Raw genomic sequence first — 14,878 nt, forward strand, 5'->3', positions numbered from 1 at the left:
ACAGCAGGGTTTCCACCAAGACCCAGTATACCTAGTCCTCGCTTAATGACTATTTGTTTAGAGACTGTTGGAACTCACAATGGCAATGAAAGAAGTGGTTTACAGACAGTCCTCATGCTTATGACCGACGCAGTATCCCCATGGTTATATTTGGAAATTTGACTACATGTATACAGGACGCAACATCCCATGGTCACAACTGCCATATAATGACATATAGAACGTGTGTGTGTGTGTGTGTGACCATTTTTGCTCTCCCCAGGCTTCAGGGAAGCCTCTGGAGCCTGTGGATGATGAAAAATGGATCCAAATTTGGAAAGGAGGGTAAAAAACGGCCCAACAGGCCTACTGGAAGTTCATTTCCAAACTTCTGGTAGGTTCGTTTTTCACCATCCAGTGGCTCTGAAGCCTGGGCAGGGCGAAAAACAGCCCAGTGGGCCTACCAGAAGTCCAGAGGCTTCAGTTAGGCCTGGGCACATGTGCAGGGGTATGTGCAGATATGCAGAGGAGGGCATTGCATTATGGGTGTGGGCACATGCATCCCTTTTGGCACCAAAGGAAAAAAAAGGTTCACCATCACTGGTCTAGATGGCTGCATGATAGAAGCATGATATCTTTTCCCTTACTTGCTTTACCCCGCTATATCCTAAGCCAGCAGTAGGCAATGTTGGCCCTTCTATGACTTGTGGACTTCAACTCCCAGCATTCCTGAGCCAATCATGCTAGCTCAGGAATTCTGGGAGTTGAAGTTCCCATGTCACAGAAGAGCCACCTTTGCCTACCCCTGCCCTAAGCCAACCCTTCATCAATGTAGGAAGGTTTCTACCCACCTCATCCACCGAGCCATTTTCCACTCGGAACCGGCCAGCCCTTTGAATGGCTCCATCAGCGTCGCTTGAGATAAGCTGCATAGGAAAGAGAAAATTCATGATAACGTCACTCCGTCCAACATCCAGTTCTTTAGCTACTTCCCACCCCCCAAAAATGTCAATCAACAACTGTCCTGGAGAGATGAGAGGGAAGGTAGATTTCTTTCAAACCATTTAGGGCAGTAATGGCAAACCTATGGCAACGGGTACCACAGGTAGCAGGTTGAGCCATATCTGCTGGCACACGAGTCGTTGCCCTAGTTCAGCTCCAATGTGCGTGTGTGTACCGGCCAGCTGATTTTTGGCTCACATGGAAGTTCTGGGAGGACGTTTTTGGCTTCCAGAGAGCCTCTGGAGGGATGGGGGATGGCATTTTTACCCTCCACTGGCTCCCAGGAAACCTTTGGAGCCTGGGGAGGGTGAAACCCGAGCCCACTGGGCCCACCAGAAATTGGGAAACAGGCCAATTTCTGCCCTGCAGAGGGCCTCCGAGGGGTGGGGGAAACTGTTTTTTCCCTCCCCAGGCATTGAATTATAGGTGTGGGCACTTGCGTGTGCCCAATACTGCACGGCTACGCTTTTTTGACACCCGAGGAAAAAAAGATTTGCCATCACTGATTTAGGGTGTAATTGTTTCCCCCTCCAACTTAAAAAAACATACTGTAAATTAAAACACATATACCGAATGCCTAACATACATAGTTAAGGACACATATACCATAAATACCTAACCATATGTTTATAAAGTCTTCTCATACAGAAAACTAATTTCAGAAGCTAATATCCCGGATACCTGCACAAAGGGTTTTATAACCTTAATATCAAAAGAAGGGTCAGATAATCAGAAAGTGAAAAATTACAGACCAATATCATTATTAAATGTGGACTATAAAATATTTGTATCTATAATAGCTAACAGACCCAAAAAGATTTTTGAATGAATTTATTCATATAGATGAAAATGGATTCATTCCTAAAAGACAAATAAAGAGACAATATGCATATACTTTTGAATACTATTATGAACAACATCTTGAGAAACAAATGGCACTGATGTTCTAGGATGCAAAAAGGCATTTGATAATTTAAATTGGCAATTTCTGAACCATTTAGACACTTCACCCTTGACGTGAGTGATGTCAAGTTGGTCACCTTTAAGCCAGTCACATGACATTTAAGCCACCCCCTTGTTCACATGATCGTCAAGCCACTCCTACCTGGTCACATGGCCTGCAAGCCACACCCACAAAATAACCCACGCCCACAGTGTGGTAGTAAAAACTTTTGTAGTCTTTCACTGCTGGTTTTGCATGAGTGAACCATTACTCATATTTCCTGACTATCTACTAGAACTTCACTTTGTTTGTGCTTGTGTATCCTTGATAACTCAGGGATCACTCTGTACAATCCTTAACACACCCCACATGCACAGTTAAGACTCTAAGCTACCTGGGCAGGGTGTACCTTCCCTGCCCTCGCATTACCACGTCCTGCTAGGAAGTCAGAAGGTTGCCAAGTAAAATATCTGAGAAGAAAGAACATTGAGCTCTGGCCAAGAATCGACAGTCAAATTTGGCAGGTTAAATTAGAGCACGCTTTGAATGGCCAGCCAGCTGTCTCTCTTCTCAAATTTTCTCCCTCCACCTTCCTGAGACGTCGCTTGGCAAACTTGTGTTCCCATGTTCCTGATGTGGCCATAAGGATTATATTCAGGATCATCTTGGTGTTTCGTTTTAAAACAAGACAGGAAGTTTGTAACTAAGTTGATGGTAGGAAGTTTCATGAAAAGAAGGGATACGTGATGGCAGAGTTCCAATATCTCAGGGGTTGCCACAAAGAAGAAGGAGTCAACCGATTCTCCAAAACACCTGAGGGTAGGACAAGAAAAAATAGGTGGAAACTAATCAAGGAGAGAAGCAACCGAGAAGGAGTAGGGTAGATATGATAGCAGTCTTCCAATATTTGAGGGGTTATCACAAAGAAGAGTGAGTCAACCTATTCTCCAAAGCACCTGAGGGTAGGACAAGAAACAATGGGTGGAAATTAATCAAAGAGAGAAGCAACTTAGAACCAAGGAGAAATTTCCTGACAGTAAGAACAATTAACCAGTGGAACAACGGGCCTCCAGAAGTCGTGAATGCTCCAACACTGGAAGTTTTTAAGAAGATGTTGGATAACCATTTGTCTGAGGTGGTGTAGGGTTTCCTACCTAAGCAGGGGGTTGGACTAGAACAGTGTTTCCCAACCTTGGCAACTTGAAGACATCTGGACTTCAACTCCCAGAATTCCCCAGCCAGCAAATGCTGGCTGGGGAATTCTGGGAGTTGAAGTCCAGATCTCTTCAAGTTGCCAAGGTTGGGAAACACTGGACTAGAAGACCTCCAAGGTCCCTTCCAACTCTGCTGCTGTTGTTGTTATGATGATAATCTTGGAGCTCCTTTTCCTCACTTCCGCACGGCATGGATGTGAACTTTTGCGCTCAGTGTTTCAGTCCCTGGTCATCTCACAGCCGGATTATTGCCATGTGCTCTACCTGGGGCTACCCTTGAAGAGCATACGGAAGCTACAGCCGGGGCAGAATGAGGCAATGCTGGTAGGAATTTTTTTGGGGGTGGGGGGCAAGAAGGGCCCCTGTTATACCACTGCTTTGTGAGCTGCATTGATGGGTACCATTCAAGATATCGGCCTGGCCCAGGTTACTATAGCAACTGTCTCAGCCAATGGGGATTGGCCTAATAGCCCTTTGGTAAAATGGGTGGCCAATAAATTTTATCAACAAGGATAAGAACCAGAACCAGAACCAGAATCAAAATTAATAAAAATCTCTATGGTAAGATAGGCTGCCAATAAATGTTATAAAGAAATAAAGAAAAACAAATACAAGAGTAAAAAATAAAAATAAATAAAAATAAAAATCCTCATAGTAAGATGAACATCCAATAAATTTTTATAAGTAAATAAAAATAAAAATAATAAAAACAAAAATAAAAATACCTGAATAGAATAGAATAGAATAAAAATAGAATGGAATGGAATAGAATAATATTGGAATGAAAAAAAGAGTAGAGTGGAGAAGAATAGAATAGAATAGAATAGAATAGAATAGAATTCTTTATTGGCCAAGTGTGATTGGACACACAAGGAATTTGTCTTTGGCGCAGATGCTCTCGGTGTACATAAAAGAAAAGATAAGTTCATAAAGAATAATGAGGCACAACATTTAATGATAGCCATAGGGTAGAAATAAGCAATCCAATCATATTAGGAGCCAGTCAATGTAAATCGTAAGGATACAAACAACAAAGATAGTCAGACAGTCATTTGTAGGAGGAGATAGGTGATGGGAACGATGAGAAGACTAATAGTAGTGCAGATTTAGTAAATCTGAATGAATGAATGAATGAATGAATGAATGAATGAATGAATGAATGAATGACCTTCATAGTTGAAGAGGCAGTTCTACAAGCTTACACCTGCTCTTTGTGAACACACAGCTTTGCATGCACATCGGTATGATACCAACCCACCCAGTCAGCCATGTCCACCCAGTCGACCAAGCCACCAGTCGGCCATGTCCACCCAGTCGGCCACACCCACCCAGTCACCACACCCACCCAGGCCCCTAAGGTCAACCACAACCCTGATCTGGCCCTCAATGAAATTGAATTTGACCCCCCCCCCCTAGTTTATCTCATGTTTTTCCTGTCACACCGGTTGTGAAATGCCCTACGGACTCACAACACACACCTTTTTTTAAAAAAAACCAAAAAACCCGGGCATCTCTCTAGTGTGGGATCTACCTGCCCGTAACTGGAGCCAGAGGTTTAGGAACGAAACATTAAAGCTTTCCAACAATTTCCCCTCCGTTCCCAGGGTCTCGCCTCCGTCTACAAAACGCTCCGGCAAAAATGAGCGATGATGCCCCGAGGACTGCGTTGAATTTCCACCCAGCTGGAAAGCAGCCTGTTTGACTGCTATAAGAGTCATCCAGGGGGGTTGTTGTTGTTGTTGTTTTTAATGATTTTTTTAAAAAAGCAATTTATTGTGGATCGGTCCAGAGACAGGTGACTTTTGCCTCCATGGACAGGATGAAAGCAGGAGGTTTGGTCAGAAAACCTCTGTTTCTCTCTCTCTCTCTCTCTTCTCTTCACTCACTCCTTTTCTCTCTCTCTCTCTCTCTTTCATACTCTCATTCCCTCTCTTTCACACTCATACTCCATCTCCTCCTTTCTCTCTCATACTCTCTCCTTTGTTTCTTTTTCGCTCTTTTATCTCTTTCTCCTTCTGTCTTTTATTCTCTTGTACTCATTTTCTCTCATTTTCTCTCTCCTCTATCTCTTTCATTCACTCTCTCTCATACTCCTTTTTCTCTCTTTCTCATTCTCTCTCTCTTGTTCCATCTCTCTTATTATCTCTCTCTCTCTTTCTCTCTTCTTTCCCTCTCTTTCTCCTTCTTTTTCTGACATACATTCTGTCTCTATTCCCTTCTCTCTCTCATACTCTCTTCTCTCTCTCATTCTCCCTCATACTCTCATTCTCTTCCTCCTTCATACTCTCTCTCCTTCTTCTTTCTCTCTCATACTCTCACAGGCTGTTTCTCTTTCTCTTTCATACCATCCCTTTCTCTCTTTCTCCTTCTTTCTTTTATTCTCTCTCTCTCACACGCTCTCCTTTTCTCTGTCTCCCTCTTCGCTCTCTCTTTCATTCGGTCTCTCTCATACTCTGTCATTTTCTCTCATTCTCTCTCTCATTCCATCTCTTCTCTCTTATGCTTTCTCTTTCTCTCTTCTGTCTCTCTCCTCTTTCTGACACACATTCCCTGTCTCTATCCTCTTCTCTCTCTCATGCTCTTTTTCTCTCACTCTCTCATTCTTTCCTTCTTCCTCTCTCATACTTTCTCACGCTTTGTTTTTCTTTCTCTCTCACATCATCTCTTTCTCTCTCTCTTTTTGTCTTTCTCCTTCTTTCTTTTATTCTCTTTCTCATTTTCTCTCATTCTGTCTCTCTCTTCTCTCTTTCATTCGCTCTCTCTCTCTTATACTATTTCTTTTTCTCTCCATCTCTCTCTCATTCTCTCTCTCTCTCTCTCTCTCTCTCTCACACACACACACACAAACTGGCCCCAAACTCCTCAGCCATCCTCAAGCCCTTCTCTTTACCCAAGAGATGCTAGAAAGTAAATAGATCTTAATGGAATTAGCTCTGCTCTGTCGTAACCATGTATATGTGGATTAGTGTGCCAAGAGACGTCGCTCCTGTGGAGGGAGGAAATATATATATATATATTAAAAATCTCCACATCCAAAGACCATCCAGCATCTGGTTTACATCACCGCCCCCCTCCTCAAGTCCTGGTCTCAACTGGAAATTGCGTTATTTCAACATTGTTGAGCTCCGAAGGCAGACGGAGGCCTTGAAAGCTGCCAGGAAAGGCTGTGCACAAACAGAGTGAAGCTTGGTTTTACTAAGAGGAAGGGAGGGGGAAAGAAAGAGAGAAATGGATGGTGTATCTTTGACAAGCTTTTGTTCGTCTTGGGCTGGGTCCAGGGGAGATGGCAGGCGCTTAAAAGGATGTCCTTAGAATCTCATTAGAATCACCGCAAGGCAGAAGAAGGGCGGATGGGAGGAAGGGAGCAAAGCCAAAGAAATACCGGTGCTTCCAGCCCATTGGGAGTAAAGGACAGAAGGATTCACAGAATTGACATGTCTTCGGAGAAGGGTGGCATACAAACCTAATAAACAATAATGATGATGATGATGATGACCTTTAAAGCCCTACAGGGCATCGGACCAGAATACCTCCGGGACCGTCTTCTGCCGCACGAATCCCAGCGGCCGATGAGGTCCCACAGAGTTGGCCTTCTCCGGGTCCCGTCAACTGAACAATGTCGTCTGGCGGGCCCCAGGGGAAGAGCCTTCTTTGTGGTGGTCCCGGCCCTCTGGAATCAACTCCCCCCAGAGATCAGAACTGCCCCCACCCTCCTTGTCTTTCGCAAACTACTTAAGGAAAGGAGAAGAATGCATGGGGAAAATAGCCAGGATTTTTAAGGACTGCATAAGAATTTCAATAGTTTAAATTCTTTTCTTTTCCTTCTTTTCTTATTCTGGAAACAGCCTTCTTGTCCCCAGTTGATGTTTATGGCAAAGAAGGAACGCTACGGATATCTCCCTTTTTTCTTTTTAACAAGGAGGAAACCTCTTAATAATGCTCTAAATATAGATGATGATGGCTGGCCATTGCGCCCGGCTCAGTTGAATCAGCTCTCCATGACAGGGGCCTTTAGAAGCTCACAAGATGTATCACAACACCAATTATTATATGCTAAAATAGTTCTTTCTTTCTTTCTTTCTTTCTTTCTTTCCATTTATCTATCCACCCATTATCTATCCACCTACCTACCTATCCATCTATTATCTATCCATCCATCCACCCATCCACCCATCTACCTACCTATCCATCTTATTATTTATTATCTATCTATCTATCTATCTATCTATCTATCTATCTATCTATCTATCTATCTATCAACCTATTTATTTATTTATTTATTATTTAGATTTGTATGCCGCCCCTCTCCGCGAACTCGGGGCGGCTCACAACAAGGCATAACAAATCGTAACAAATCCAAATAAATTTAAATATTTAAATTTATCCAAATAAATAAATCCAAATAAATTTAAATATTTACCTACCTACCTACCTATCATATCTACAGGAGCTTTATCTATCTAATCTATCTCATATATCTATCTCATCTATCTAACAATCATCTATCAACATTTTCCTATAGATAGATAGACAGACAGACAGACAGACAGACAGACAGACAATAGTAGATAGATCATAGGTACAGTAGGTAGATAGGTAGACAGGCAGACAGATAGATAATATATCAGTAATATATTAGTAATATAGAGTGGTACCATCAATCCAGAGTACTATTTATTTCAGCACTATTAGTTACTTCAGAGTAAGCCTTATTCAGTTCAGCAGAATCCCAAAAATCTCATTGACCATGGCGAGAGGGGTGACGTGGGTTTCTAATTTAAATCTATGCCCGCCTCGTGCCGAATTTTAAAATTTCTCCTTTTCGACTCCGAATGTCGGAAGTGCCACATCAGTGAATAAATTAGCTCCTTCGTATAATAAGCACAAAGGCAATAAAACTAAGAGCTTTTCTCCCCCACCCCAAAATAAGGAAGGAACATCATGTACCAACAACAAAAATAAAATTAAGGCGAGCGATGCCTTACCGAGAAGGGCAATTTTGAAGTATGTCTCTGTGTGTCTCTGTGACTCTGTCTGTCTGTCTCTCTCTGTGCCTGTTTCGAGCTGTATCTCACTGTCTTTCTCTATCTCTGTCTGTCTCTGTCTCTTACTTCTCTCTCTCTCTGTCCATCTCTGTGTGTGTATTTCCAAATCTATCTCTTTCTCTCTGTCTGTGTCTCTAGCTCTCTAGCTCTCTAGCTCTGTCTCTTCTCTCTGTCTCTCTCTGTTTCTCTCTCTATCTGTCTCTGTCTCTTGCTTCTTTCTCTCTCTGTCCATCTCTCTGTCTGTGTCTCCACATCTATCTCTTTCTCTCTGTCTGTCTCTGTCTCTAGCTCTGTCTCTTCTCTCTGTCTCTCTCTGTTTCTCTCTCTTTCTCTCTCTCTCTCTTGCTTCTTTCTCTCTCTGTCCGTCTCTCTGTTGTGTCTCCACATCTATCTCTTTCTCTCTGTCTGTCTCTGTCTCTAGCTCTGTCTCTCACTGTCTTTCTCCCTCTCCCCCCTCTCTCTCTTGCTTCTCTCTCTGTCCATCTCTCTCTGTGTATTTCCACATTTATCTCTTTCTCTCTGTCTGTCTCTGTCTCTAGCTCTCTAGCTCTGTCTCTCTCTGTCTCTCTGTCTATCTCTGTTTTTCTCTCTGCCTGTCTCCATCTCTCTTTCTGTCTCTCTCTATCTCTCTGTCTCTATCTCAGTCTGTCTCTGTCTGTTGTCTCTATCTGTGTCTGTCTCTATCCCTGTCTGTCTCTGTCTCTCTCTATCTCTATCTATCTCTATCTGTCTGTCTGTCTCTCTCTGTCACCCTCTCTGTCTCTGTTTCCATCTGTCTGTCTGTCTGTCTGTCTGTCTCTCTCCCTCTCTCTCGTTGATCTTTAAGACTTGTCAAATAAATCCACTCTGCCAAATCAAACAAGAACGGTTTAACACAGAGTGTTTCCTGCCCCAGCAGCAAAATCAAACCACGTTTTCTTTTTTTAAATCTTCATGAAAAGGAGTGTCGTGTCAAGAAAGCTGTTGAGGTGCAGGTGGTGGGGGAAACGGGACCTTTGGCTCCAGGAATACATCTGTGGCAGGGCGTGTGTGTGTGTGTGTATACGGAAGGATGTTTCACGGAGATGCGGGGTCGTATGGCCTGGCTAGATCCTGCCAAGCGGCCGAGAGACAAGATGGATTGTAAACGCAATCCAATTTTAGCTTTATTGAATCGGAGATGACATCTTGAAAGGTCCGGCGTTTCGAAAAAAAATGAAATAGAATAACCAGAAGCCTTTCAAGACCGAGGCAGACATCCCCTTGGCCATGTTTATCTTTTCTCCCGGGACAGAGGGAAACACCCCCCCCCCCCCCTGAAACGAGCATCTCTGTGTGAGATCTTTTCAAATGTCTGGTAGGGAAAGCGAGTAGAATGCTTGGCTGCATAGCTAGAGGTATAACAAGCAGGAAGAGGGAGATTGTGATCCCGCTGTATAGAGCGCTGGGGAGACCCCGTTTGGAGTAATACTGTGTTCATTTCTGGAGACCTCACCTACAAAAAGATATTGATAAAATTGAACGGGTCCAAAGAGGGGCTACAAGAATGGTGGAAGGTCTTAAGCATCAAACTTATCAGGAAAGACTTCATGAACTCCATCTGTATAGTCTGGAGGACAGAAGGAAAAGGTGGGGAGGACACGATCGAAACATTTAAATATGTCAAAGGGTTAAATAAGGTTCGGGAGGGAAGTGTTTTTAATAGGAAAGTGAGCCCAAGAACAAGGGGTCACAATCTGAGGTGAGTTGGGGGAAAGATCAGAAGCAACGTGAGGAAATGTTATTTGACTGAAAGAATAGTAGATGCTTGGAACAAACTTCCAGCAGACGTGTTTGGTAACTGAATTTAAACATGCCTGGGATAGACATAGATCCATCCTAAGATAAAATACAGTATAAGGGCAGACTAGATGGACCAGGAGGTCTTTTTCTGCTTCTATGTTTCTATGTCCTGTCTTAGCTTCTGAGATGCTCTGCGCTAACGAGGCCGCTTAGATTGGGAGATAAAACGGGCGGTAAGTGTGGGGGGGGAGGGGTTGGTTCCTCCGAGAAACGTTTGTGGAAAACGTTTGCAAAAGATGGCCGGGGGGAAGTTAGTTCTGCAAACGAGATCAATCCAGAAGCGAAATCAAACCTTCTTCTTTGCTGGACCCGTGAGAATTATCTCGCTCCGTTGGGCCGCAAATATCCCGCGGCTGTGAAATTTTATTTATTTTATTTACTTATTTATTTATTTTATTTATTTATTAGATTTGTATGCCGCTCCTCTCCGTAGACTCGGGGCGGCTAACAACATTAGTAAACAGCATATAACAAATCTAATGTTTAAAATATTTAAAAACCCTTATTAAAAACCAAACGTATACACAAACATACCATGCATAAATTGTATAGGCCTAGGGGGGAAAAGGGTAGTTCAGTTCCCCCATGCCTGACGACAGAGGTGGGTTTTAAGGAGCTTACGAAAGGCAAGGAGGGTGGGGGCAATTCTTATCTCCGGGGGGAGCTGGTTCCAGAGGGTCGGGGACGCCACAGAGAAGGCTCTTCCCCTGGGTCCCGCCAGACAACATTGTTTAGTTGACAGGACCCATCATTTAATTGGATTTATACGCCGCCCCTCTGCGAAGACTCGGGGCGGCTTACAACGTATAAAAACAACAGAAATTTCGTGTAGAACACAAAACATGGAAGAATGGTTGAAACCCTACTCCCATTCTAGCGCGAGTGACGATGCCTAGCTGAGTCACGAAACATCTCCAAGAAAGTAAGCCACAAGCTCAGGGAGCCCCAAGGACTCCACAGATGTTGCTCCTCTTCCTCCTGCTCTTTTCCACAAACTGCATCCCCTTCTAGCATTGATGTTTATTATTTATTATAATAAACATCATGTTGTTGCCTAGTTGGGTCATGAAACGTCTGCAAGAAAACACCAAGCCCAGGAAGCACTAAGGACCCCACAATCTTCCTCCTCCTCCTCTTCCTCTTCCTCCATTCTCTTCTAGCACCCTTCTCCTCTATTTTCCTTCTCCTCCTCTCCGCAAATCGCTTCCAGCACTGATGCCATTACATAGCTGGGTCATGAAATGTCCGCAAGAAAACCAGGAAGCTCAGAAAACACCACCGACCCCACAATCTTCCTCCTCCTCCTCTTCCTCTTCCTCCATTCTCTTCTAGCACCCTTCTCCTCTATTTTCCTTCTCCTCCTCTCCGCAAATCGCTTCCAACACTGACCCCATTACATAGAGGGGTCATGAAACGTCTGCAAGAAAATCACCAAGCTCAGGAAGCACCAAGGACCCCACAATCTTCCTCCTCCTCCTCTTCCTCCATTCTCTTCTAGCGCCCTTCTCCTCTATTTTCCTTCTCCTCCTCTCCGCAAATCGCTTCAAACACTGACGCCATTACATAGCTGGGTCATGAAATGTCCGCAAGAAAATCACCAAGCTCAGAAAGCACCAAAGGACCTCACAATCTTTGTCCTTCTCTTCCTCCCCTTTCAGGCACTGATGATGTTACCTAGTTGGGTCACGAAACGTCTGCAAGAAAAATCACCGAGCTCAGAGAGCACTAAGGAACCCACGGTCCTCTTCCTCTTCCTCCTCCTCCTTTGCAATCACTCTCTTAACAACTCATGGCGAAAAAAAATATATAAGTCGTAAAATCAGGTACGACTCAGCAATCACTCAGCTTCACGCGAAAGGTTCGCTTTCCCAATTACAGCCATAAGTCAGGGACTATTTGTTGCCTTCCCCTCTTGGATAGCTTCCTCCCTGGGATGTTCTGCCCCTGCAGCTGGAAGCTCAATTTCTCCCTTAGGCCTAGGCTCTCCCCTGTAGATGTGTGAATTGAGCTTGCCCTTTTTTGGACCACTGGACAGAACTACAGCCAAATGGATGACTTCATGGTATGTCCTGAGATTTTTGTGATAGCATCAAGGCAAACCCTTCTAGGTGATTGAAAAAAAAGCCTCAAAGGAGAGTTTGAAAACTTGGCTGAAAGCAAAAGGCCAGTGAAGACGGCTGGACGAAATTTAAACCAAAGGAAGTCGAAATTCAGACGCTCTGAATTGGCTCAAAGCACACCTTTTGTTGAGACGAGAAACATATTTCTTTCTCAATAAGAATAAGAATAAATAAATATGTATATACATAGCTACAAATTAGCAGTTATAAGAGTTTCATGTAAAGATCAATAAATTATGTAAAAATCAATAAATAAACTAGTGATAAGATACAGTGGTACCTCTACCTAAGAATGCCTCTACTTACAAACTTTTCTAGATAAAAACAGGGTGTTCAAGATTTTTTTGCCTTGTCTCAAGAACCATTTTCTACTTACAGACCGGAGCCTCCGAAACTGTAACTGGAAAAGGCAGGGAGAAGCCTCTGTGGGGCCTCTCTAGGAATCTCCTGGGAGGAAAGAGGGCCGGAAAAGGCAAGGAGAAGCCTCCGTGGGGCCTCTCTAGGAATCTCCTGGGAGGAAAGAGGGCCGGAAAAGGCAAGGAGAAGCCTCCGTGGGACCTCTCTAGGAATCTCCTGGGAGGAAAGAGGGCCGGAAAAGGCAGGGAGAAGCCTCCGTGGGGCCTCTCTAGGAATCTCCTGGGAGGAAAGAGGGCCGGAAAAGGCAGGGAGAAGCCTCCGTGGGGCCTCTCTAGGAATCTCCTGGGAGGAAAGAGGGCCGGAAAAGGCAAGGAGAAGCCTCCGTGGGACCTCTCTAGGAATCTCCTGGGAGGAAAGAGGGCCGGAAAAGGCAGGGAGAAGCCTCCGTGGGGCCTCTCTAGGAATCTCCTGGGAGGAAACAGGGCCGGAAAAGGCAGGGAGAAGCCTCTCTGGGGCCTCTCTAGGAATCTCCTGGGAGGAAACAGGGCCTCCACCCTCCCTGAGGTTTCCCCAATCGCACACATTATTTGCTTTTACATTGATTCCTATGGGAAAAATTGCTTCTTTTTTTCAAACTTTGCTCCTTAAGAACCTGGTCACAGAACAAATTAAGTTCGTAAGTAGAGGTACCACTGTACTTGGATAACAACGCATTGAAGTGTTTGTGCTGATGCTACAAAAATGCAAGTGAAGAGTTGTTTGAGTGATTTGTTGATGTTTTTCGTGTGTTTATATTGTTTGTACTTATTGTATTGTTTGTTATTGTTTTAAAAAAAATAATAAAAATATTTTTTTAAAAACATATTTCTTTCTCTTATCAGGCTTTCAATTTGCTCTTGTCTCCTCTCTCTCTCTCTTTTTTAATTGCTTTTATTCCATTGTTAGGCTCCCCCCCCCCCACCACCATAAGCAGCTGTTGACGGGAAGGAACAATTTAAATCCAGCTAAGCTACTCCACAAATACTTTGATTATACTATTTGCTGGAGTTTCCTTTCATTTTTTGTTTTTGTATCAAACCTGTTGCTTGTCTTTGAAACCTGCGGGATTAAATCTGGCTTGAAACCGGTGTTTAAACTCAACAGGGTGAGTTTTATTTCAGCTTATTTGCCCACGTTTAGGGCGGGGACAGGTATTCTGGACTGAGAGAGGGAACGGAAAGGAGGGGGAGGGGGAAGGAGGGAGGGAGGAAGGGAGGAAAAGAAGGGAGGGAGGGATGAAGGAAGAACGGAAGGAAGGAAAGAAAATGGGAGGGGAGGGGGAGAGAGGGGGAGAGAGGGAGGGAGGAAGGAGGGAGGGATGGTAGGAAGGAAAAGAAGGGAGGGAGGGATGAAGGAAGAACGGAAGGAAGGAAAGAAAATGGGAGGGGAGGGGGAGAGAGGGGGAGGGAGGAAGGAGGGAGGGATGGTAGGAAGGAAGGAAAGGAAAAGGAAGGAAGCAGGAAGGAGGGAGGGCGTGCGGGCTCCGGAAAGCCCCGCCGAGAGAAGGAGAGAGAGAAAGGATGGAGGAGAGGAAGAGGAAGGAAGACAAGAAGGAGAAGTTCCGTTCGATTCCTTCTCATCCGATTTCTTTCGGGAAGGAAAATAAAAGGGAAGAGGGGAAGGATCGACAGTGCTGCACTTCGCTTTTTTACAGGAAGGAAGGGTGAAGAAGAAATTCGAGGGAAGGTTCTTCAAGCACATCTCAGTGCCAATAGTTTACTCCTTCCTTAGGACTAAGCTCCCTACGACCGATGCTTCTCACAATTACCTAAATTGGGTAGCTGATATGGAGGTGACCTCATCTCTGAGGACTAAATAAGCTGCAAAAAGGGGGGAGAGAGAGAGAGAAAGAGAGAAATCCTGCTCATTTCAGGCACAGCTTAGGCAGTTTATCACCCAGGAACCAGGGTAGACATGATGGTCCTTTCCCATCTTGTCAACAAACAGCCAAAGAAGGCTCGAATGGAGCTGGCAGAGTTGAGTCCTTCAGCAGAGATCTGAAAGATGTGGGAGCTTCATCCCTGGAAGCTCTCAAGAAAAGCCATCGGTCAGAAATGGTATACGTTCTCCTGCTTGGGCAGAGGGTTGGACTCGATGACCTAGAAGGTCCCTTCCTATTCTATTATGATTGATTGATTGATTGATTGATTGATTGATTGATTGACTGATTCATTGATTGATTCAACCTAGAAATAAGGAGAAATTTTCTGACAGGGAGAACAATCAACCAATGGAACAGAAGTTGCATTCAGATGTTATGGGAGCTTCAAAAAAGATTGGACTACCATCTGTCAAAAATGGTCTAGAATCTCCTGCTTGGGCAGTGGGGTTGGACTACATGACCTACAATGTACCTTT

The 14,878-nt window shown here is 44.2% G+C and overlaps 1 protein-coding gene across 2 annotated transcripts in view; it reads right to left on the minus strand.

Annotated features, from left to right (window-relative positions):
• Positions 1-14,878, minus strand: part of GARNL3 (GTPase activating Rap/RanGAP domain like 3) — a 68,903-nt gene that overhangs the window by 31,981 nt on the left and 22,044 nt on the right. For both annotated transcript variants that reach the window (XM_070758558.1, XM_070758559.1), the window contains exon 3: positions 831-905. In XM_070758558.1, the coding sequence (XP_070614659.1) occupies positions 831-905 (75 nt within the window). The remainder of the gene's footprint in view (positions 1-830; positions 906-14,878) is intronic.

The sequence above is a fragment of the Erythrolamprus reginae genome, chromosome 8 (genome assembly GCF_031021105.1).
Source record: "Erythrolamprus reginae isolate rEryReg1 chromosome 8, rEryReg1.hap1, whole genome shotgun sequence".
Taxonomy (NCBI): Eukaryota; Metazoa; Chordata; class Lepidosauria; order Squamata; family Dipsadidae; genus Erythrolamprus; species Erythrolamprus reginae.